The sequence below is a fragment of the Xiphias gladius genome, chromosome 12 (genome assembly GCF_016859285.1).
Source record: "Xiphias gladius isolate SHS-SW01 ecotype Sanya breed wild chromosome 12, ASM1685928v1, whole genome shotgun sequence".
NCBI lineage: Eukaryota > Metazoa > Chordata > Actinopteri > Istiophoriformes > Xiphiidae > Xiphias > Xiphias gladius.
Genome location: NC_053411.1, coordinates 18,822,325 through 18,847,141, shown reverse-complemented (window position 1 = coordinate 18,847,141; position 24,817 = coordinate 18,822,325). Strand labels below are relative to the sequence as shown.

The 24,817-nt window shown below is 45.1% G+C and overlaps 2 protein-coding genes across 3 annotated transcripts; one reads left to right on the top strand and one right to left on the bottom strand.

Annotated features, from left to right (window-relative positions):
* The first annotated feature begins 583 nt into the window (after nucleotides 1-583).
* LOC120797259 (mucin-5AC-like) lies at nucleotides 584-16,500 on the top strand. 2 transcript variants are annotated; one of them, XM_040140777.1, is made up of 5 exons: nucleotides 584-756; nucleotides 3,232-4,063; nucleotides 4,359-4,520; nucleotides 5,511-5,715; nucleotides 6,461-16,500. In XM_040140777.1, the coding sequence occupies exons 2-5, from the start codon at nucleotides 3,919-3,921 to the stop codon at nucleotides 7,548-7,550; spliced, it is 1,602 nt and encodes a 533-aa protein (XP_039996711.1). In that variant the 5' UTR covers nucleotides 584-756; nucleotides 3,232-3,918; the 3' UTR covers nucleotides 7,551-16,500. The 2 variants fall into 2 exon arrangements, with proteins under 2 accessions (XP_039996711.1, XP_039996712.1); XM_040140778.1 differs by lacking the exon at nucleotides 584-756 and adding an exon at nucleotides 775-925.
* A 1,524-nt stretch (nucleotides 16,501-18,024) lies between these two features.
* Nucleotides 18,025-22,886, bottom strand: LOC120797261 (steroid 17-alpha-hydroxylase/17,20 lyase). The gene is made up of 9 exons (XM_040140779.1): nucleotides 22,630-22,886; nucleotides 22,367-22,487; nucleotides 21,936-22,074; nucleotides 21,281-21,510; nucleotides 20,930-21,016; nucleotides 20,416-20,616; nucleotides 19,934-20,103; nucleotides 18,489-18,592; nucleotides 18,025-18,398 (listed from the first exon to the last, which is right to left on the bottom strand). The coding sequence occupies exons 1-9, from the start codon at nucleotides 22,884-22,886 to the stop codon at nucleotides 18,133-18,135; spliced, it is 1,575 nt and encodes a 524-aa protein (XP_039996713.1). The 3' UTR covers nucleotides 18,025-18,132.
* Nucleotides 22,887-24,817: the final 1,931 nt, after the last annotated feature.

Genomic DNA, 24,817 nt, shown 5'->3' with positions numbered 1-24,817 from the left:
CACACTCCTGAACGACTTGGTGAACAGTTCGATGCACGCACATTTATATTATGTGTGTGGGCCAGAAACAAATCAGTTTCCCTCCATGTAACAGAATGCAAATCTTAGATAATAAGATTTTATTTTCAAATCGTTCGGAAAACTGCACATGACAAAGATGAAGTATGACGCTTCGGTATTTACAGTTCATATGTTACATAATTGTATTAAATAAGCTATAGCCATAATCACAGCATGAACATATTCAAATCACATATGTCAGATACTTACATTTATGCTGAATACATGGGTACATTCGACACCGTGCATTCCAACAACATACATTAGGAAAATATACGTACGCCTACACTATAATTACAATCAACACACAGAGCTATGAAAAACAGATCTCCAAACAAAATATTTGCCCACATATGTAAACATAAATAGTCCGTGATTTAATATAAATGTTCATACATGACGTGAAAACGGGGGCAGGCATCTGTCAGTTCGGCGTTCAGCTTTTATTTTGAAACCCACATAAGCGACGAGGCGGAAGTGCGCCGCCTCCTGCCGCGGAAACTTGACGTGCCGCTGTCGCTGATGGCGGCGGCGCTGGCGGAGGGTCGCACCGAGGAGGGAGAGCGAGGAGGCGGGGAACCGGAGAGACAGAGACGGGAGGCCCCGGTGGCACCGACAGACGAACAATAATCACGGCGACGACAGCCGCGAGGCCCGCGGACCAGCACGGAGGAGGATGGACGGATGGATGGAGCGGTACGGTTGTTTTTGTTGATCGGCTACCGGGGGATTTTTCCGTTAACGACAGCTGGAGGGGCTCGTCTGCGGCTGGGTAGCTGTGAACAGACACGCTGAAAACACACGTCCGCGGACTTCCGCGGTCGGTCAGTGTGTACAGGCTCCTGGTCCACAGTAAAACCACGATGTGTGTATCTGTGTTTAGCTTGAGATTATATCACACACACAGATGGTGTTTATCTATAAATTCGTGTGTGTGTGTGTGTGTGTGTGTGTGTGTGTGTGTGTGTGTGTGTGTGTGTGTTGCGTTCACTGACCATCATGATAAACCATCATGTTTACCACGCTGCAAAGGCAGTCATTTCATAGCAGTTTCCCCGGTGTGTGTGTGTGTGTGTGTGCGCGTGTGCGCGCGCGCAGCACTGCAGCATGCAGGCAGAACTTGGCCTTGTGAGAAACTCTTTACAGGCCACTAACGTTTCCTGTGAGTCCAGCTGAACTCTGCTTTGACTCTGCAGCTGTGTGTGTGTGTGTGTGTGTGTGTGTGTGTGTGTGTGTGTGTGTGTGTGTGTGTGTGTGTGTGTGTACATGTAATTGTATCATTGTGAGGACTAATATGAAATCTTCGGAGTGAGGACATTTCTGCAAAGTGAAGACGTTTTGGCAGGTCCTCACTCTGTGCTGGACATTTAAATGGCTGTTTGAGGGTCAAGATTTGGTTTTAGGATTTAGGGTCAGGGTTTACCCAAGAATCTCATTATATGGATGCTACTAACTGGTAATTTTCATTGCCAGTTAATTAATAGCTTGGCCTGAATAACATACGAAAACAGTGACAAATGAAGCCCAAGTGACTTCATCATATGTCTCGTTTTGTCTGACCAAAGATATTCAGTGTACTGTAACATAAGACCAAGAAAAGCAGCAGACCATCACATTTGAGAACCTGGAACTGTCACATTTTTGGCATTTTTGCTTGAAAAACAAATTAAATGATTATCAGGTATCAAAATAGTTGGAGATTAAGTTTCTGTCGATCAGCTAATTGATTAGTTAGTTGGTGAACTTAGGTGAGAAATTCTTCAAATTGCTTGTTTTGTCCGACCAAAAGTCTTTATTCGTTTTTGGGATTTGTGCTTGAAAAATGACCGAAATGATTAATCGGTTATCAAAATAGTTGCAGGTTATTTTTCTGTCAGTGTACTAGTTGATTGGCTGTCTCAACTTTTCCAGTCTTGAGACAAGTCAGAAGATTTTCTTTGTGCCCAACGTGATGTGTTGCTCTGATCATTTCCCGCCAAGCACATGTACGATGTCATTGATCAGTCATCGTCTAAAATCCGTTGAACCGGACAGATCTAAACTTGCTATCAGTGTAGTTTAGGGCTGAAACGATTTGTTGTTTAATCCACTGGTTTATCGACAAAACATAACACAACGATTTTGAAAATCTATTAGTCATTTAACTCTGGTGACTCTTTATCGAATGTGAATATTTGCAGTTAGTGTTTTTTGGTAGGTAGGTGGGTAATTGCTTGGAAAATAATCAGGAGATGAATCCGTAATGAAATAATTGTCAGTTGCAGGCGAAATGTAGTTAGTAGACAAGGCTCTAAAACAATCGACTCGCTCATTGTATTTGTGACATAGCATTGTTGCCTAATAAGCTTAATATTATATTTCATAGAGAAGTAATAATAACTTTCGATGTCAGCGAAGGCTTGGCAGGGTGCCTCCACTATAAACCACGACGGGAAAGGTTAAGTTAAAACAACTACATTGGGTATTTATCTAATAATAATGACAATGTGAAAACAGTGTGACGACACTCAACAGTCAAAGCTGGTGTAGCCTCGTTTTCAAATGCAGCAGGCAGCTGTTTCCAGTGAAACATACATCTAAATTTTACATCTCAGCCAGTTTACATCTCAGTTTCTTTATGTGCGAATTGAAAATTTGCAGAAATACTTAAGTGTAAAGCAACAAAAACAAGGAATTTGGCACTAACAAGACTATGTTTGGCGAGGTCTTACTGCTGAAGCCTCGTATTGGCTGTGGCTGATACATCACATTAGCACAGAGCGAGGACTGTGGACTTTGTACCACATCACTTACACTGAAATTGCTTTTGCTTTGCTGCCAGTGTGGATAAGGATGAACGATTAAAGCGACCGACGTGGCTTTCAATGTTCATACTGGCATGCGAGTATCGTTTTAAGACAGACTTGGAAAAAAAATTTGAACTTGTCCTTTAAGGTTAGGGGCCAGAGAATGTATTGTGTCAGTGATGGTCCTCACAAGCATAGAGGTACAAACGCGCGTGTGTGTGACATGGACAGAGAGGGAGCATTGTGTCGGCTTGTGGTTTGAGCCGGTGCAGTGATGAATATCAAACAGGCCTGTAGTAGTGGACATTTCAGCTGTGTGTGTGTGTGACGTACCATCGTGCTGTTCATCAATAAACTATTGTATTTTTTCTTCTTCTCTCTCCAGTTCAGGCCCTCCTATTGGCCGTCATCCTGTCCCGCTCCACCAGCCGGTACTCTACTACAGCCGCAGTACTCGTAGTATTTAGATGCAGTAGTCAGTACTAATACCTGCGATTGCTAGTTGAGATTCGGCGAGACATCACAGTGGTAATCACAGAGTCTGCAGCTGTAGGGGGCGCTACTCTGACCTCTGAGGCAGGAGGGGTTTAACAGCTCCGATAACCTTTGTGCAGCGGCTTTGAGGACACTCTTACTTGTGTGCGTACCCATTTTGATGCTAACGGACCTGGAATGACAACCGCAGGCCTCTGCATCGTTCCTGCCTTGCTGTAGTCTTGCTGGTGATGAGCTCAATATTTTGTTGACAGAAAAAATGACACTGAGACTGCCGGGCTAACAGCTGCTTCACGGTGACCTCCTCTCAGCTGCGGCACCATCAAACCCAGTACTTCACCGGCTCTGAAAATGTAGATTAGCCTCATTTTGAAGCTACTTGAGGTTAGCAGCTAAGAGCTAGCGCACCAAACACCTGCCCCCTCCAGAAGCAAAATTCGGTTAGAGAACAAATTACCTAAAAATGTAGTTGGATTCTGACCGGGATCGCGTGTTTAGCAGCTAACGGCTAGTTAGCGGCTAGTGGTGAGCAGGTAGCGGTGGCGTGGGGCTAAGTCCGGGACAGAGCAGGGGTGCGATGGAGTACCACTCCGGTGGCAGCCTGCCCCTGCTGGGGAGACCGCGGTACTGCCCCGGGGCCAACTCAAACGGAGGATACCTGTGTGAGACTGGACACTGCTGCGGAGAGACCGGCTGCTGCACCTACTACTACGAGCTCTGGTGTAAGTTGGTTGTACTGTCCTGTGGGCTGGTAGTACTCATGTTCCCTGTTAGCATGGTTAGCAGTTATTATGCTATTTTTCGAGTCTTCGTGGGGAACAAGAGCGCCGACGCACATCCGGGACTCATCTTCGGTATCTTTTAGTGTTTTTCCACTACAGGAACTTCCTGACCCATAGCTGAACTTGCACCCGTTGTCCCTGGATCCACATATACATTTTTTAGACTGATAGAGTTGTAGCAGTTCCAGTAGCAACAGTGTTTTTGTCTTAATATTGTCCGCAATATTGTGTTCAGGGTTCTGGCTGCTGTGGACCGTCCTCATCCTGTTCAGCTGCTGTTGTGCCTACCGACACCGTCGAGCCAAACTGAGAGTCCAGCAGCAGCAGAGGCAGAGAGAGATCAGCCTGCTGGCGTACCACGGAGCCAGCTCTTACCCCTCCTCCATGCTGGACCTCAGTAAGACCGTCTGTCTGTCTGTCTGTCGCTGCTCAACTCCTGTTTCAACACAAGACAATGAAGCCAGTTCTTTTTCTTTTTTTTGTACGTTTTTGACGCTTGGCTGTCAAGTGACATGCCGTTTTCTAATCTGTCGCCTTGATGGCTCAGTGGAAATTTACAGCTCGGAGGCCAGTGGAGTTTGGTCTGAAGGGGAATTCTGCTGATGTTTATGAGCGGAGCTTTTTCATTCCCCTTATGTCCTGCAACAGTGCTTGACTACACTGATTTGAAGTTTTTTACAAGGCATTTTGCTGAAGATGGCTTACACCCATTATTTATTGATTTTAAAAAAACTCGTATTTCCTGAAATTGATTTTTCGTGTGGACGGATTAAAGCCATCATCCACACAGTGCCGCCAGTTGTTTTGTCAGCTAGTGGAATTCTACAGTTCAGCTTCAGTCTTAAAGGGAAATTCCGCTGATGATTTCAGTCATTCCTATCTTATTTATGGAGCTGCTAGGAATATGGGGACATGATGTCACTGTGTTATTTAAAAGTACCTAAGCGCTGCTGTCAGGTATGGTCACATTGCACTTCTGTGCTCGGTCAACCAGTAGAAACACTGATACACTGTGTTTGGAAACGTAGAAGTTATTATTCCAGTGTGTTTCATCACCATATTTTGTAAATGATCACACTACCAGACTACAAACTGCAGTGTTGCTCTCAAACTCTAGTCTATAGTTTGTGATTGCTCTGACCAATATTTATTTATCACAACCACGACATCACATCCTTTCTTCAGGGGCCGAGTGTGGGGCAGTTTCATTGAACGGAAGTGTAATGTGACTGTACCACTACTTTCCCGTCACCTCGCTACCGACTGCTATGTGATGAAGGCAAAAATGCCCAAAAATACTAAAAAAAAAAAAAAGTCATTCAAAAAAAGGGAATTCCAAGCGAGCAGCTACTGCTTTGCTCTAACCTCACTCCCCTTCTGTTATTAGGTTTCCTGGCATCCCTGAAGCTTCCGTCCTATGAAGAGGTGGCAGCTCAGCCCTCCACCCCTCCTCCACCCTACAGCTCAGTGTTCACCACCCCACGCTACCCGCAGCCCCCCCGCACCGTCGACCCCCACCTGCTCACACAGCATGGTCCACTGCTACACCGGCCGCTCAGCGATGGTCCCTCCTCCCTCAGCTCCGATAACAGGTAATAATGATGCTAACGCTGCTGGGAGTACTGGCTTAAATGCGACTGCAAGCAGTAGGAACACCACAGGGAAAGATGAAGTAGTAATGGAAATTCTGGAAATTATTTTAGCTGTTCCGGAATTACTGATGACATTACTGGGAATGGTGGTAGCACTCTAGGGAATACAGTTAACACCGCTGGAACACTTGGTAGCCCTACTACTGGGAATTCTGGTACCAGTGATGATCTCCCTTCCTGAGCTCTAAACACTATTGGCAGTACTACTAGTAATACTGGCACTGCAATGCTGTTGAATTCACTGATACTACTGGCAAGATGAAAAGAGATACTGGCATTACTGAGGCCACTACTACTATTGCTACTACTTCATTTATTGCAATGGCAAGACCCACTACTACTGCTTCTACTTCTGATTACAGGTAGTACTACTGTGACTACTGGCATTGCTACTATTAATACTGATGCTACTACTACTAGTAAGACTACTGGTGATATAATTGAGACTGTTGCTATTGTCACAACTACTGCTGCTATCATTTAAATACTGCTTTTACCTGAACTGAAAAACAACCATAATACCTCAAATCGATGACAGCAAGCTTCTTTGACATGAGCAGAACATTTTGACATATTTTGTTTTGGTTTTTTTAGGGTGCGAAGCCCCACAAACTCTGTGAGAAGGGATTGTTTGCTCATGTGTCCATAAATTTAGATGAATGATAAGTGTTCATCTTTCCTGTAGCTCCAGTTGTTCCTGTGACTCCTGCTGCCCCTCCTCTCCATGTAGCTCCTCCCTATCGGCACCCATCACTTATGAGACTGACACAAGCCACGCCTCCACGCCCAGCGAGGCCGCGACCCACACACTTGATGTTGCCATGGAAACCATCACTGCTGCGGCTACCTGCCTAGAGGTAAATGAAACACGATTTGCTTCTGAAAGGATGGTTGCCACGGTCTCCATTGACATCAGCGATGCAGATGCTCCGGGGGTTCAGGAACCTGTTGCCACAGACTCATCGGTTCCCAGCCAGACTGTTACTGTGGCCGTTGTTACCAGGGCGGCCTCTCCTCAGCCTCCGCCCTCTCCTGGTTCAGAGGTGGCCCTTCCTATTGGAACTACATCTCCCATAAAGCAACAGCGTGATAAAACACAGTGTACCACGATAATTAGCACTTGTAGCTCAATAACACTCCCTAGTCCAAGTGTTGTTGACACAGCACTCCCCTCCATCCAAATAATAAGCGTTGAGGGCACACCTGAGGGCCCAGAAATTGCCCCTGCCCCAAAAATCCCTTCAATATCAGGCCCATCTACCCCAACAGATAGCACTTCTGACAGACCTACAGCCAACCTAACCCTAGAAACCCTGGATCTAAGAAGAACTTTTGATACAACCAAAGTTCCTGGTAGCCCAACCTCAGTACCATCCCCAGATGTTGACAGAACTTTGGCCATGATAACAGACTCTGCTGGTCTCCCAACTGTGGACCCCAATCCTAGCCTTGTGCCAATCCCGGCACCTTCAAACCTTACCCAAACTTCAGACCTGGTACCTTCAAACCTTATCCAAACTTCAATCCAAGTACCTTCACAGCTTACCCAAGCTCCAGATCCAGTGCCTACAAACCTTAACCAAGCTGCAGATACAGTACCTACAAACTTTACCCAATCTCCAGATGTAGTACCAACAAACCATACCCGCTTTGCAGAACCAGTATTGCCAAACCTTACCGAGCTCCAGAGTCCGTACCTTCAAACCTTACCCCAGTGCCAGAGCCACAAACTAAAACGACCCTTGTTCCAGGTTCCACACTTAACCATGTTCTAACCCCTGCACATTCAACCCTTACCCTAGCCACAGATGCAGCACCCTCTTCACCTGGACCTGACCCAGAGCTGTCACCCGGGTCAGGCCTAACCCTGGTTCCTCCCAACCCAATGTCAGACTTGCGCCAAAACCCAGGGGCTGTAGCTGTTCTTGTCTCTTGTCTCGATACGGATGCAGTACCCGCCGGCCTGTCTCAGTTGTCAGAGTCAGACATTATCGGTCCATTACCATTGGGTATCCAGGCTGGTTTTAGCTCTGGTTCTGGATCATGCTCTGGCGTTGCTTCCAGATCAGGTAAACTGTCCCCCCCTGCCCCAGTGCTCACCCTCCCAACACCTGCATCCTCCTCTTCCTCCTCATCCTGCCCAGCTATAACCATAGAGTCCGAATCTTCTTTTGCTCCTTCTCAGTCACCCCATTCAGCCCTCTCCCCATCCTCACCCCCATCCCTTCCCTCTCCTCCCTTTCTCCCCTCCCCTCCAGCTCTGCCTTCCACCTCCCTCCCAGCCCCAGCTCTACTCCTGGACCCCCTCACTGCTTCGCACCAGTCTGACAAAGGTGGATCTTCCTCTGGCCATGCTTCCTCGCTCTCCCCATCACCTCGTGCCACTCAGTCCCCTCCAAAACAGACTCTCTTCTCCCCCTGTGTGGATGTCTTTGAACCAGGACCTCCCAGCTGGGAGGAAGGAGAGGAGGAGCAGGAGGAGGACAACGATGATGATGACGATGATGACATGGGAGCCGACGAAAGCCAGTATAGACATCGACGGCTGACTGGTGACTCTGGGATTGAGGTGTGCAGGTGTCGAGTAGAGGAGGAAGATGATGAAGAGGAGGAGGAAGAGAAGGAGGGGGAAAGGAAGGAAGATGGTAGGAGAGGAGGAGGGGAGAGAGATAAAAAAGGAAGTGGAAACACTGATTTCCATGATAGTTTGGACTGCCCTGCCAGGGGTCAGATAACCACAGGGGAAGGACTTACACTGTGCAACCCCGCCTCCACCACCACGCCAACATCGGAGGACAGTGGCGAAGTCGTCGTTGTCATGGAGACAGTGTGATTGACAGAAAAGGGCAAATCAAACCATTCGTCATCCAGACAAGGGACGAAGAGAAAGCAAATTACGGCGTCCACCCTTAAAACTGTTTTTGGCGATCGTTCTCTAAACGGGGAGTTTGTGAACGCAGATGTTGAGGACTTGCATCATATCAATAAATGTTGCTTGTTCAGCAGCTGTTAGTCAGACCAGCACAGGTATCGGATGTATCATAGGAAGAGATTGCAACAGGAAGAATTAGTTCAACTCAACACTGTTTATTCAACTGTGAGTTGGTATTTTAATTGGCCGTGGTTCCAGGCTTCTCTAACGGTGAGTACTGGTGTGTTTTAATAGGAGGAGAGTTGTTTGCATCCAAGGTTGATAAAGTTTTACGGCCTCTGCACTACAGCACAGTTGTCAGCTATTTGTAAAATGTCAGGAAAAATTAGGACCCCTGCTCCCCATTTTGACCCTAACAGAGTAACACTGGAGACTTGTCTCTTTATGAAGAATAGCTAAATTCCTACTAGAGGCTACGAACGGAGAGCTAGCTGAAACAGCTTGTTGTGATGTGTCTGTAGATCCATTCAGTAATGTTCTCAGTCAGAGTGAACGTTCTGATTACATAGATTTGTTTGTGGAGGTTAAGGTGACACAGTTAACTGTCTTATCTTTAGCTCTAGTTTCCAAAATACTCTGAGTTGGCACTTCAGAAGAGTCACACAAAGGTACCCTGTGGAATTACATTCATTCTTCATCAGTACAGCACATTCTGTGTATCCTTGAAGCTTTAAAAATATGTTTAATCAATTCGCTTGCTGATAAAATGATTGCAGTGTTATTATAAAGGTGCACTCCACCAGTTTTACACATACAGGCTTCAAATTTCCAGCACAAAGCCTGTGTTACGAACTAGCGGTGTGGAGTTTAGAAGACATAGGTGTTCACCAGGCAGGAAGCGTACAATGAAAGATGCCATTTAAGTTGCATTATGGGAAGTGTGGAATCCAGTGTTTTTCTAAGTTGACCCATACAAGAAACTAAATATCAGGATATCTTGCCCACTGCTGCATCGCTTATAACCATTATTGTTGTAATCTGTCTCTTGCAGGTCCCTTAACTTTATGGAAGTGCGATACTAAATTGCTGGACCCCCCCCTTTTAACCTGCATCGTTTCCATTCATAATTACCAGCTAGCAGTCTAAAAACATTGTCCCATACCATTACTAGCGGTCAAAAATCCACAGGGTACTTTTAACCTGAACTGCTAGTCATTATAAGCTTGCTAACTAGCCGGCAGCAGATTTGAAAAGATACTGTGGTTAGCTAACTAGCTGACCTTTCTGAATGCAAAATCAGGGAGGGCACAATTAGGTCCCAATCAGAATAAGACACAAATTGACCATCAGTCATTCACTGTTCAGGTCTGTTGAAAGATACAAACGCAATTTGTTATTGTCTGATTGGCAGTACCATAATTACCAACTTGTAAATAGCGTTCACATCAACATCCAAGTCAAAATTAAACCAGGGAGACTCTGATCTTTCTGAAAACTCCCAATTTATCTAATTTTGGACTTGATAGTGCAGAAGTGACTGAAAAAGCAAACAGACATGGACATGTCACAACACCCGAAATTTGTCATTCAATTCATACATGCTAATATATGGATATAGTGCTGTATTGATCATTCACAGGATTTTTAACCCTCACACGACCGGTTCTTTAGTCATACTAATGTGTTGAGTTTTCCACTGACGTGAACGCTCACAAGCTGAATCATTACCATCTCTGCCTTCCGTCCCATGGACATGGCATAAAGACTGTGTACACGATTGCCTTAGGGTGCATTATACCTGTGACAGAAATTACGTTGTCTTTCTTATATATCTGTCATGAAAAAGAAAAGAACAACTATAAATAGTTGAACATTTAGCAGAAGACACCTTGCTCGTCTTGGGTGATGACGGGGGGTTGGAAACATGGACAAACTGGCTGTTTTTGAAATGAAGAGACTGATGTCAGAGGATGATTCACTCTGGTAGAGGGAGACTGATTCATTCATTAGAGGGAATGTTTTGATGAAGAAGTCAGTCAGGAAAGCAGAATTAGGTGGGTAGTTTATGAAATAGGAGAGACAGCTTCTCAGATTTGATGTGTTTGTGGCAACTTGATCCTATAAGGAAGGTTTCGGGGTGGAAGGATCAGTTGGTTTCCTCTGCGTCGGCGTTTCGGCAGAGAAAAGCTTTTGCATAAATGGGAATAAACAATGGGCGCTGTTAGACAGAAACAAAGCACCAAACAGTACAGAGACGGGAACACGTCATCATTCAAGTCTTTGTGTCTTTCTCTGAATTTGAGGTCAGATGCAACAACACGTCCTAGACACCACCCAAGCTACTTTCAGTCCCTGTCTAAACTCTGAAATTACTTTCCACTTTGTGCATCTCTCGCTTCATATATACACCTCTCCTTGTTTATCATTCAGAATCCTTAATTCTACTGATTTGTAGACTCAATTTACATCATCCTACAAAAATCACCAAACAAGTCAAGGTCTTTCAGGGCCTTTAAAAATGACAGTAACCTCAATCCTGTTAAAGAATAGGGAAGCTGAGTGAGTACAATTTATTTTTAGGCCATTGTTGTAACATATTAATGTTTTGTACACTGTCAGATTGATAGGCATGTCAAAATTGATATTTTATGACGGAGAGACATAAAGGTAGAGTATATTTTGTCAATGACAGAGAGATAGTAACATTTGTATTGTACATGCTGGTGTATTTCTAACCACCTTAGAATCTGAAATTAGTGAAGAGCAATATTTTTCATCAGCAAGAGTCTGTGTGTAAATAACCCCCTCCAGAAAATTCAGGACAACTGCTTCAGGAAGGGTTGACAACAAGGCAAGGCATTGTCGTTGTTGGGTGAAAACCTTGTTACTCCACTTTAGGTCACTGTCATGTTGTAATTTGAACCGCCGCTCTGTGGTTTGGGCAATTGCAACACAATTTGGCCGCTGAAAATCTCTCCAAAACCCTGCAGACAAACTGAAAAAATGCATAAGGGTCAGGAAGATAACAGACTTTTTGTCGACATGTTGGAGATCTGAAGTTTTTACCCAACACCAACAATATAATGATTGTAAGGGCTGGTGTAGTTTTTAAAAGAGACGAGTAATTTCCAACAGGCTTGGCGGAGGTATGCCATCACACATTTGTAATACTTTTTAATTCTGTCGGTTTTAGAAATGAAAACATAGTTTTGTCATCTTGTTATCTTTGTCCATGTCATGATGTCAGGTATTTGGTTTAAGCAAGATGCACTCCCATGCTCTCTCACTGGGAGTAAAAATCGAGTGTAAGGGTGAGATGTGTCCTGTCTTTTCTTACAACTCTTACCACATAGTGCACTTGTTTCTGCAGCTTATCATGTAAGCTGTGTTAGAAAGTTTCACAAATGTGTGTTGATCCAAACCAAATGTTGAAGTGTGTTGGAAAAGACACCAGAGAGTAACCAATGAGTAGCCAATGACAGAAAGAGTGTGCAGTGATTTTGTCAGATTGTACCAGCAGATAATTGCTTGAACCAGAACTCTTGAAAGTGGGAATGTTCAAATGACGTCTTATTCGGACTGGATTATGCTTCGGGGGGGCGATTTCAACATTACCTGCTCTGGTCAGTGATTTGAATCCCGTCCACAGCACGTATGTGGGTAATATTTCACCCCTACTCCAGGAAAAATTACGGCCACAGATACCTACTGCTTATCTGTGAACTGGCTGGTCCTACTCTAATTTAAACCCCATCCAGAAAGTCAAAGATGTTTATGCTTATCTGATAGATGGAAACATGATAACACCAACTTGTAGGCCTCTCTGGGAACCAACATGACGACAGAAAACATTTTGAGCCAAGTATTTTTTAGCATAAATTTGTTTATTTTTCGGCGAATTGGCACCACTAAAAGTACGCTTAATTAGATATTAGCAGCTCCTGTCTGCAGTGTAGCCATGGATGTACAGACAACTGTCACTGGATCACTGTGATACTGAAGGAAACTTTAAAACGTGAAGATTCTCAGGCAGGTTCTGCATTTATGAGGAGCATCTTTTTTTTATGATTTCTAAGCAGATTTATGGACCTTTTATTTGCAGTGGACATCGGAGATGATGATATCCTCGACGTGTAAGTCACACTGAATGATATCAACATGTGTTTCATGTCTTTGTCTATTAAAAACCATACTCTGTAATTTCACCATGGTTAAAATGCCATCTGGATTGATGGGTTAAACTACCAAAGAGTACAGCGAGTATTTCGTTCCCCACCTCCCCTGTGATGTCAATCCAGTCCGAATGGGGCTTTAGAAAGTAAAGAAACTGCATATAGAGGCAATACCATTGAGGAGGAAAGTGATCTTCTCAGGTCCCTGTGTAACTATGGCAACCGCTGTGGTGCAGTGGTCACCTGATGATTGTTTCAGTCACCTATTCAGCCTTCTCCGATGGAAAGACCTTGAGTCTGGTTGACCGATCCTTAAACCCTGTGTCCATGCTGCATTACAACACTGACTTGTCGTTAAGGACAATGGGACTTCGCCGACAGAGGTACCCACATACGGATGCCCACGATGGACAAAGCTATGTTGGACTTCATAATGACAAAAGCAATGTCCTGCCATGGAAAGCACGTGATGGAGCAGACGGTTATTTCAAAAGGATTGACAGCTGGATGTTTTTCTGGACTGCCAGAAGCCTTGGTAGTCATCTTGGGAACCAATGTGCACAAGATTGGATTCATACACGGATAAAAATGATCCAATCTTCCTTTTCTAAACCTCTGTGGATAAATTCACAGACATAGGAATCTGGTTTTGAGCCAATCCGGACTTTGGAGAGCTCAAGGAGATTATCTGATGATGTCTTTGATTCGTCTCAGACTGAGGTCCAAAACGTGACCTTATTCGATTGAATCCAGGCAAAATTTGCACCTGTGGACTGAGAACGAAGAGTTCATTGAGGCTGAGGGACCTCCTCGAGAAAGGTCAAGGGTGACACCAAGCCGTTGATGTTGTGGTTGATGTTGTGGTTGATGGTGTTTTTTGTTTACCTGAACTAATAAGGTTATATATATATCCATGGTTACAGAGTGCCATTTCTACTTGACAACTGTTACTACTTAGCATTAGATAGAGCTGTTCTTGCTCTGTGTGGGTGTGGACTTTCGACCAGAATGACTGTAGAAATGTTGTCTGGAATCTGTCTGTAGCTCAGGTTCCCAAAGGCTCTGGAGCTCTCAGATCAGCCTTATAAAGGGGATGCAGCTGGTTTTGACGTTATTTCTGCCTTCTCTTTTAGGATTTTATCTAAATTATCTCAAAGTACCGCAAGAGTGTTGACATTGTCTGTGAGGCTGGGCAGCAGAGAAGGGACCAGTGGTTGGAATTATCTACAGATTTTCCAACGCCAATATCAAGCTCACTTCTACCAGCTAAATGGAAGAAAGTCCTGTCTCTTCTATGTAGGCATCATGGGACATGTAGTGAATCACCGACTGAAGTAGAAGTAGACAAGGTAGGTTGGGGTAACCTCTTCAGAACTCCTGTGATCACAAACCGATGTTACACAACAGTGGCAAAAGAGAGAGGACATTTCTGGCAGTAGTTTCCATGTGTCTCAGTGGGTACAGCAAAGCAACAGCATTGCCAGGGTTGGGGGTTAAATTCCCACTGAAGTTGCTGACACCCAAGATGTCAATACTCTTGATGCTGCGAGGTATTTAGGGGTAAAATCTTCAACCAAACGACTGATAAAAGTTTAGATGATCTCCTTGTATGCGAGGCTGATGTAAGGGCCAACCTACCTTTTGGAAACCCAGTCTTTATCTCTTTTGTTGAGTTTTTGTAGTTTTTCATCAAATGTTGGTGGATGAAAACATTTAAAAATAGTCCTCTCTCAGAGTTTCACTCTAACTGGATTCACACTGACAGGTCAGATTTGGTTTTAACCCAAAATTGACTCCAGTATGATTGTTTAAAAGCTGTAATTGACTATTAGTAATCTTTAAACCTTGAATGTGTCTGCGGATCACCTTTAACATTCCTAAAGTAAGTGTTTATAGACCTCTCCTGGCAATTAGTTCTGAAACCTACAAAGACTGGACAAACCACACGTATAGATTGCACAGATTTTTTAAGTGTTTGACAGTTAGGAAAGAACCTACACTGTACAACTAAGTAAATTTACTAGAAGACACAGTTAACCACTGGTCAGTAACCACTGGAGTTGTACAGGTACACGACCTCCAGCGAGAACACAAGGGGTCCCGTGTTCTTGTACCTAAACAAACGCGGCTGGCAACAAGAAGCTTGCGTTCTTAATTTTGTCTCCTGTTTATTGACCAGTCTGTCTCCTTCGGGTGACACAAGTGGCGTTCTCAGTCCCAAATATTCGACTCGTTTGAACAAAAACATCCAGATCTGGACTTCATCTGAAAACTTAAGCGTACAATCTTTACATATCACACATTATATATGATTTTATTGTCCTACTGTCAACACCAACTGACCCAGAGTGGAACAGATTCGGTCCAACTTGATCCCATCGGTTGACCAGATTAAATCATATTCATAATCGGCTCAACGGTCATTTTAGTCTGTGGTAACTAAGATATTTATAGGAATACTTAATCCCCAAAGGAAAATTATTTCCGTGTCTTCTCACCCTGATATCTGCTGCCCACTGGTGAACTGTTTTACTGTGAAGCAGCAGCAGGAAATTCTAATTTAGTAACAAAGGTCAATGAAAGTTAATCTAAGCGTCGATTTGGTTGTTTTTCTGCAATGACATTATCAAATTGTTAAGGAGAGATCGGAGAAAACAATGTTAGACACAAGTCAATTGGGCAGACGAAGCGGTGGAGGCCACATGTATTTATTGCAGTTTGGGTGAATTTCAGACACAGGTGAAAAGCAGTAGCTTTCCACCTGTTGTCGTGGAAATAACTGCGTCCCACGTTCTTGATCATGGTCCCTAATGGTGCATCACATTGCAGGTATCCAGGCTATACCTGGAAAACCATCGTTAGATCTGTTTGGAGAGATTAGATAGATGTTTGTGCTTTAATGGACCTTTAGAACGAGAGTAGAAACTGTCGACTTCAGTAGTTTGGGGAGCTTCAGGGTGAATTTGTTATGTGTTTGGGCATCGTATGAAATTAAGGAACAGGGCTGAAGAGATGGAGAGTGACACAAAAATGTATTTTCCTTTTGGGATTTTGGGGTGAAGTGGTTCCTTTAATGTGAAGATGCCCAACAAAATGATGGCTAAGGCTCAACTTCCAACTGAAGCTGACACAGCAGAAGTTTTCTTGAGAGTCCTGGGATGCGAGATATATTGATTGCGTTGGTCCTAACCTGTTGTGTAAAATATCCTCCCGCCCTATAAAACCTGCGCTGACCCTGACACGTGAACCCAGTCAAAGTTTTAGACAACTCTGGATCTTGGCCTCATTAAATTTTTTGCCGTTTTGGCTCCTGTTCCATCAGGAGATTGGAAGTAGCTTCACCCTGTGGTGTTTTACAAAATTATTTAATTTACTAAAACTTAAGTATGTTCCTTCTATTGTAGGAGCCCCTCCCTGTCTAAAGGATGTTTTTCTCTTCTTATTATCTCTTCTCTTCCTTCCTTCCTTTTTGCATGAGGTTTCTTTCAGAGGAGTCGAAGGAGGCAGAGAAGAGATTAGTCGTTAGAATCCCTTAATATTATGATGATAACAATGCTAATTATTAGTATTACCTAATAAATAGTGAGTGTGTATGTGTGGATGTACGTATGTGAGTGACATAACTAAACCAGCCTGTTCTAACAGTGTGTGAAGATATACTGAATAAAACTGTCAAATCTACCACCTCTCTGTCTGCATTCATCCAGCAGAACCACATGCACCCAGCAGAACCACATGCATCCAGCAGAACCACATGCACCCAGCAGAACCACATGTATCCAGCAGCACTGATTATGAAAACAAAACCATTATTTATTGATTAAAACACAATAATAATGTCAACTTACATTCCACCTGGGCTGCACTCGAGCTGTCTGTCAAAACAGTCATAATTCAATTTTAATTACCTTCGCTACGGAGGTTATGTTTTCACCTGTGTGTCTGTCTGTTTATTTGTCAGCAGGATTAGGTAAAAAGTACTGAACCGGACTGCAACAAACGTGGTAGAGGGATTGGGCATGGGCCAGGGAGGGACCCAACAAATTTTTCAGGAGTTTTTTTTATCACTTTCCTTAACATTGCAAGATGTTTTCCGACATTTTTGTCAAAATTATATTTAGAAACGTTTAATTCGAATAATCATTTCAGAGAAAAACCAAAACATCCTCGTTGATTCATTAAACGGCCTAAAGTGTTGAAGCTCAGTTTAATTAAACTTGATTCACAGTTTTTGAAATTAAATAAGCACAGCATTAGCTTGAAGCTGCAAAGGTGTGCAGCCACAGATTAGATTAGCACTAGCTTTTGTTTTTTTAACCTGATCAAGTAGTTAAGATTTACAGTGTGTTTGTGATTTTGTGATTATTGTCTTGTGCAAAAAAATGGTTGTGTTAAATAGAATTTTATTTCATCAATGTGCTCAAAAGCTACTGAAACCTGCAGAGCTAATTTCATGTTAGCCTACATATATTAGCACTGCTAACTAACTCTTTGTATCAGATCTTTACACTTAATAACAAATTTTATTCAAGCAATTTAGGTAACTTTTGTCTGTCTTTGACAAAATGAGATACTTTACCTTGACTTTAGGGAGTGACTGAAAAATGAGGCTCCTTTGGAACTACCCATGTAGGCAAAGACTTGTGCTAAGTAGCAGCGTTTGATGTCGGGACTCTAGTGTAACATTCAAGTGTAATGGTTTTATGGCATTCTTTGGAGTATTTTAAGTGTCATTAACCACTTTCTGTTCATTGTTTTGGAAAACTCCCTGCATATTAGGATTGGACTGACAAAAAGGAATTAAAAAAAAAAAAAAAATATATATATATATATATATATATATATATATACACATACTCAGTAATCTTATATTAAACATTAAGTTTTCAGTCATATGAACAGATGGAAACTGCTTTCAACTCAGTTGTAATAAAAAGGAATGACGTGGTTTTGTCGGTCGTGATGTGTCGAGCTGCTACGACTGAGCTCTGCACCCTGTCGGTCTCAACCATATCATATCGTGTTGAATGCTTGAATGAACCTTTCGCAGGTGGAAACCGCCCAAACGGTCCAAAATGAAGACCGAATTATCTCAATCCATTCAAAACTATTTTTATGGTGAAAAAAACCAACCAATCTGGCAACACTGAAGCAAGGAGATGAGGACAAAATCTCCATTTTTGATTTCTTTCACTTTATTGTCACAGGAGGATTTTAACGTTCACTTCCATAAAATTTTAATGACACAACAAAAACTTTTAGAGTTACTTTTTCTTTCTCCTGCCATTTCGCTTCGCTGTTACCCCCTCCTTTTTATTTTGCTCCACGCTCCCACCCTGCCCTCGGAGTGACGACGACCTCGTAAGGTAACGGCTGCAGGACGACACCCAGCCGCCCCTGCAGGTTGGGCGGGGGAGCCCCGTTTGGCAGACTGAACCTCAATCGCTGGAGCAGAGAGGACAAGAAGAGAAAGAGCTCCAGCCTGGCCAGTGATTCGCCGACGCAGACCCGAGGTCCCGCCCCGAACGGAAGGAAGCAGGAGGGTGTGACCCGCTGACCCCGGTCGTCAAGGAAACGATCTGGAAAGGCGGGAAAAGACGAAGGTGGTTTGTTTGGCTGCTCTTTTGAAAGCTGGTAAACGCAAACGTTCGTGTTCGTGTGTGTTTTACCTGGGTTGAAAAGGTCAGGTTTGTCCCAGTCTTTGGGGTTGTGGTGAATTGACCACATGTTGACCAAAACTCGAGTCCCGCGACTGACAAAGTGACCTCCCACGCTACGAGAGAGAGAGAGACGAGTTCCAGATCGAGTATTAGTGTATTTAATATTGATCCAACAACTGATTATTTTCATTACTGATAAGTCTGGTAGTTATTTTCTCATTTAGTCAATTAATGATTTTTATCTGTCACTGAAAACCAAACATTATAATTTCCCAGAGCCGAAGGTGAAGACTTCAAATTGTATGTTTTATCCAACCAACAGCCCCAAAACCCAAAGATATTCAGTTTTTGATCATACATGGCAAGAGAGATTAACTGATACTCAAGAAGGTTGCTTGCGTTTAGTCTTTTTTTATTTCCTCCTGTTAACTGTTAAATATGGTTTATAAGGGACCCCACAATTAATTTATTCATTTTTTTAGTATAATTCAATTTAATTGCGCTAACAGGTTAATTTACAGGTGCATTCTTATTTCTTTATATGTGAGCAATGTTTATACTAGAAATGTACTGATGGCTGCTGTGTTCAAAGTTTTGTATTCTATGCAGCATTGATTCAATGCAGTTCGATTCAAATTTAATTCAAAACACTTTATTTTTTTGTCCAAATTAAAGACAGTTGAGCCACAAACAAAGGTGCGGCTCATTTACAGCCATAAAAACAACCAACCAACCGTCAGGAGGAGCTGCAGCATCCAGGACTTATAACAGTGGCCGGTCCAGAGCTGCCAACAATATCCAGCACCATGAAACGCACATGTTATGTGTAAGTCTGCTGGGTTCCAAAACAAAACCAGACTTGTATTTGCTTTACATGCAGGCCGACGATTAGCCTGAAGTCGTCAGGGCCGTTAGGCGTGTGGGGTCGCTGATAATCTTATCAGCCTTTTTAGGACTCGTTCAGTGTCAGCTCTGAGGGATCTTTGTGTTTTTCCAGTCATTTTAGAAGTGAGGTCAACGACCACCTTGCCATCGGTTCTCATCCCTTCGACAAAGAGAAGCAAACGAGCAAATAACTGAAAAAGTTCAAACACTTTTGATAAATGAGGAATAACACGTTGTCAGAGGAGATCGGACTGTAGGCAGCACAGATGCCGCTGAGCCTTTTTCATCTGACGTCTGTATTTTCACTAAATCTCAATCTGTCATCAGACCCAGTGCCGGCGGACCATCCCTCGTTTTTGTTGTAAAGAACAGAAATAAAATCACCACACGTTAAACCACGACCCGGCATCCCACTGAGGCTCTGGCTGCAACAAAAGCATAAGACCCTTATGTCTGAGAAGCCGGAACCAGGAAACGTTCGGACGAGTTGATGATCAAAATACTTGCCAGTGAATTTTTGAAGTGAATCGACTGTGAATCTGTTAATCGGCTGATCGCTTCGGTTCTACCTGCTGTGGGTCTTGGCCATGTGTGGGATCAGTATGGGAGAGACCGGTCGGATCCTCATGCCCTCGTTGATGACACAGTCCAGGTACGGCAGCCGGCCGCGGTCCGACATGCACACCGCTCGCTCGCCGCCAATTTGCTCATCCAGCTCCTTCTGCACGCGATCCTGGACCTGGAGGGTTCACCGTGTTTACACTCAAGAACTACAGAAGTGCATTGAAATCACTGAAAAAAAATCATGAGACGTCTTGGAGTTATGATAATTCATTATTATTAATCAGCTGTATCTCAGTCATGAGGATGTTTCCTTGTAATTATGAAATGGTCATATTTGGGAAAACAACCTCATAAATGCCAAATCGGCATCTTACACCGTTCTGGCCTGAATATTCGACGACCCCGATTAAAACATACCTGCAGAAGACAGTTTTGGTTGGTAGAAATTCCACACCTCCAGTACCAGCGGTATTGGAGGTGTTTTTACCTCCGGGTGGTGCAGCAGGTAGGCCAGGATCCAGAGCAGTGTGGTGGACGTCGTCTCCACTCCGGCTCCAAAAGCCTCAGCCGCGGTCATCAGGACGTGGTCGTCTGTTATCCCCTCGTCCCCCGATCCGGACGACCTGCCTGTCTGGCCCTTTAGCAAGGCATCCAGAAGGTCACGGGGGTCACCGTCACTCATCGATGCCTGGAAATGGGTCCCAGAGGTGGTGCAGATTTAGCTGACGGGTTCATCTTAGTGGTTTGGAGCTTTTATAGACACGAGTCCCTGCTTTGATTTCAGGTCAAACTTCAAAATGTACACAACTGCTGTGATTTACAAATGTCTTCGCTCGCTTCAAAAACAATTGTGACAGAAGAAGAGAAACTTCCTCCGAGTCCCCACGGATGTTTGTTCAATCCTGTGCTCACAGGATAATAAAGTGTGTGTGTGTGTGTGTGTGTGTGCGCGCCTTCAGTGTGGACGAGCATTCGAAGCCTTCTGTGCGTTCGTGCGTTACCTTGTGCTCCTCCAGTTTGCGAGTCAGCAGTCGGTCTCTGACGCTGATACAGTCCTTCAGTTTACTGAGAGACTTGTTGGGAAAGACCTGAGGGACAGACGGAGATTGTCAGCGGGCGCGCGCTCTGCACTTCTGCCTTCGTCAGGACCAGTTAATCTACTGACCTTCACAGCGAGGGCATATTGAAAAAGCGAGGACATTTAGGGAAAATGTCGGAATCTTTGTAAAATGAGGACGTTTCTGGAAAGTGAGAATATTTTTTGGAAACATTTTTCTTTTTTTTTTTTTTACCCGCCCTCACCTCCTCTATTTTTTAGGGTCAAGGTTAGAATTGAGTTTAGGTGAGTTCACCTTCATCCAGGGGTAAATGTCCACCAGTGCCCCCCTGGCGATCGTTTGCACGATGCCGTCGTTGTATCCCATCACCTCCTGCAGCTCCGCGTCACCGTGGCGATAGGTGGCGCCGAACACCAGCATGCACACGACGTTGGTGACGGCCCTGGTCATCGCGGGAGACGGGTCGAAGCCGTGCCGCCCACCGGACAACAACTCCGCACACAGGTCGTCCACAGAGGACAGAACTGCGGAGGGAGAACACAAATCGTTTCGCCTGTGAAGCTGCTGCAGGAACAGGACGCATCTGGAAACGCCGGGTCGGCCGCTCAGCGCCGGTTAAAGCTGCTCTGAATTTGGTGTCGTGCAATTTTCTCCGCTTTTAATCAGCAAATGAGAACGGCGGATCAGCGCAACGCAGACCTGACAGGGAATTTTCTCAGGATTAATATTTGACGGTGAAGTGTAAAAACTGGAAAATATTCTGGGATTTAATATGCACGAGTTTTCAGTGATGTACAATCAATCTGTGACTCATTAACTGAAATAGTAAACGTTACACATGACTTTTCGTTGCATTGTGGTTGTTTGTGTCTGACTCCCATCGGCGTTGCTCTCTGGGCCGTTTCCCACCAAACTAAAAAAACGATGGATGGATGGGGGAGCGGAGTACCCATATCCTGCAGCCGACTCGTTCCTTCTCCAAACAGGGTGAAGGAGTTTTGGATGAGGCGGCGGTGCGACTTCCAGAGAGGAGAGTAGTCTGCGAACGCGATGTCTTTACCTCCTCTGGTCAACAGGTTGGTGGTCACCTGCGGAGGACACGTGAAAAAGGAAGGTGCTGCTTTAGGAAACAGGAAATTAATTTGAAAACTCAGTGATTTCTGTCACGTGGCTGCAAAAGAGTCGCTTCATCCGACGAGTCACGGAACTCGGTCGTTTATCTGTACGCCAGTGCCAGTTCTACCAGTTGGGTCCAGATCTTTATCCTCCCACAAGAGGAAATTCCCTTCGTAAAGAAAGCAGCACATGACCTTCGTTGCAGATTCATCTGCCGTCGATCGATCGACTAACGGCCGCCGCCGCCGCATCTGCACGTCTCACCATGCTCGGCCGTCCGGCGAAGTCTTTCCCTCTCTGCAGCAGGACCTCCCTGGCGTGTTGGTGGTTGTTCACCACCACGGTGTAGTGAGGGCCGAGGTAGAGGGCGAACAGAGACCCGTACCTGAAACGCAAGAACAAGAGGTTCTTCTAAGCACGTGGACTCTTTCAGTCCAGAGCTTCCAGTCTGCTCACCTCACCTCCAGGATCAGGAAACCGAAACCCTCAGACCCACTCCTTCTCCGGAGGAGGCTTCGTGTTCTCACCTGCGGGACAGCCCGGAGAAGAGGAGGTGAGGGGGGAGGCCTCCTCCCAGCCAGGGGAGGCTGCCCAGGACGGGGAGCCACGGCAGGCAGGGGATGGAGCCCCGAGTTTGGGGAGGAGAGGACGGAGGATTGGCCTCAGGCGCTGTCCGAAGAGTGATCAGGACCAAGACGGCTGCCGCGATAACGCAGAGGACGAGGAGGACGGACGGAGGGAGGGAGATGCAGGAAAGAAGAGATGAGAGGAGACGGGTGCACATGGCTGCGAGGGGAAGCAAATGAGGAGAGGCTGCAGAGTCCTGGTTTTAATCTCACAGAGAAACCTTGGACGGGCCGTGTGAGTGTTGTTGTTACTATTACTAGTGTGTTTGTGTATTTGAGACTCACCCTGGCCGTTTGTGTGTGTGTGTGTGTGTTTATCTCGGTCGGCCGACCTTGATGTTATCAGGCTGCTCGTCACCGACTGTTAGAGTGTTGCAGCGGCCACTTCCCATGAACCGCAGAAGCAATGAGGCAGGAAAATGACAAACAGTGAGATTGAAAGGCTGCATTATATAAATTAACCAAATGGACCAAAGTCTAAAGATAAAAGACAAGACAGACCCGTCCTGGGTCTACACTAGGCGGTGGCTGTACACGATAGACAGGGAGACTTAGTGTTACCTGTGTCCCATCAGGGTTTGAGAATCTTGCCATATTCTTATTTACAAACTGTGTGTCGTATTTCTGAATCATCAGTAGAGAAGCAATAATGTTTAAACAGCATTTTGATGTTGCAGCAGATGCTCCAAAGGCCAGAGATCTTCAGTTTACTGTGACGTGTCGTGTTTTGTCACCGAGCTTTAATCTCAGCGTCAGGTTTTGACAAAGAAGACGACGAAACGTCCGGTTCTGCTGCATCGATTTTTGATGCTTTTGTTCTAAAACGGTTAAAGCACGAGTCTGATATCGGGCTGCTTGCCGGAACGTTTTCCTAGTCTTGTACTAAATCCCTCTCATTTTCATTCACCACAATGTCACAGAAGAGCTCAGAAGAAGAATCAGACACCGAGGAGCCTCCTGCCTGCCGTCAGAAATCAGCAGACAACAAGAGACGAGTCAGTGGTCCAGACCACCCAGCAGAATAATAACAGCAGAATCGAACAGGGGCTGGTCCAGAGGCTGGAAAACCTCTGGACCTCTGGGGGGGGGGGCTGGAGAATATTCCAGCCCGCAGCAGGTGGTGTTGGACTGTCAGGTGTTATAACAGAGGATGACCCGGGACAGAGACCTGCAGGAAGACGGGGGGCGCTTTAACCGGCGACCACTGCTGTGACCAAATCTGCCAATTAGAAATACCGACACCTAAGAAACCTCGGGGAACATCGGCAGCCGTGACGATGGTGACATGGCGAACAGAATATTCCGTTTTCTGGATATTTTTTTAACTAAATCCATTTTGGTGTCATATTCAAATTCCTTCAGATCGAGCTGCTAAAGGTGGAACTTCACCAAGTCCCGGCCCTGGAAGGCAGACTGGCCAATCGCAGCGTAGCGTCGGCCATCTTCGACCGCGGTCCGACAACTACACGGCTGTGCGCCATATTCTCTCGTGCGGTCGTTTCCGATCTTGGTCACTTTGGGGCTGGCTCTGTGGATTTCGTGCTGGTCGTGGTCAAACGTTGTACCTGGGGCACGCGTAGCGGCGGTAAATATCAAAGTGAGTCCGGTCAGACGGCGGAGAGCACAGCACGTCAACCGTTAACTAGCACGTCTGCGCTACGCCAGCTAATGAAGCTACGCCGAATGTACGCACCTGCTGCTTTTGCTTTTCAACGACTGCCACAAATTCTCCCAGATTCTCTTAAAGCGTTCGTTGGCGGACGAATCTGTCCGCACGGCCGGTTCTTGGATGAGGGCCGGCGCTAAACCAGCGGAGTGCTCCTCTGACGACGGATCGACGGACTCGTCTGACGGACACAAAGTGTGAGTCAGCGGCCGCAGATGACAGAAAAACGAAGGCCGGAGAGCTTCTGACGCCACGAGGCCCTGAACACACTAATGTGGCTCAATTACAGTGAGAGCGTTTGGTCTCTGTAACAGGTGGAGGGAACAGAAGGTGGCACGGCACCATGGCAACAGTCTCTCTTGCCTCCCCCACACACACACACGCATACAAATATGTATACTTCCATCGTCTTTGCTTCTAGAT

What these genes read in the sequence shown, in the direction of transcription:
- LOC120797259 (XM_040140777.1), top strand. Translation starts at nt 3,919, where the DNA reads ATGGAGTACCACTCCGGTGGCAGCCTGCCCCTGCTGGGGAGACCGCGG. An exon ending in CTACTACTACGAGCTCTGGT is followed by an intron (nt 4,064 to 4,358) that starts GTAAGTTGGTTG and finishes TATTGTGTTCAG; the next exon opens with GGTTCTGGCTGCTGTGGACC. An exon ending in TCCCTCAGCTCCGATAACAG is followed by an intron (nt 5,716 to 6,460) that starts GTAATAATGATG and finishes TCTTTCCTGTAG; the next exon opens with CTCCAGTTGTTCCTGTGACT.
- LOC120797261 (XM_040140779.1), bottom strand. Translation starts at nt 22,886, where the DNA reads ATGTGCACCCGTCTCCTCTCATCTCTTCTTTCCTGCATCTCCCTCCCT. An exon ending in TTCTCCGGGCTGTCCCGCAG is followed by an intron (nt 22,488 to 22,629) that starts GTGAGAACACGA and finishes CTTGCGTTTCAG; the next exon opens with GTACGGGTCTCTGTTCGCCC. An exon ending in ACATTTACCCCTGGATGAAG is followed by an intron (nt 21,017 to 21,280) that starts GTGAACTCACCT and finishes TCTGTCCCTCAG; the next exon opens with GTCTTTCCCAACAAGTCTCT.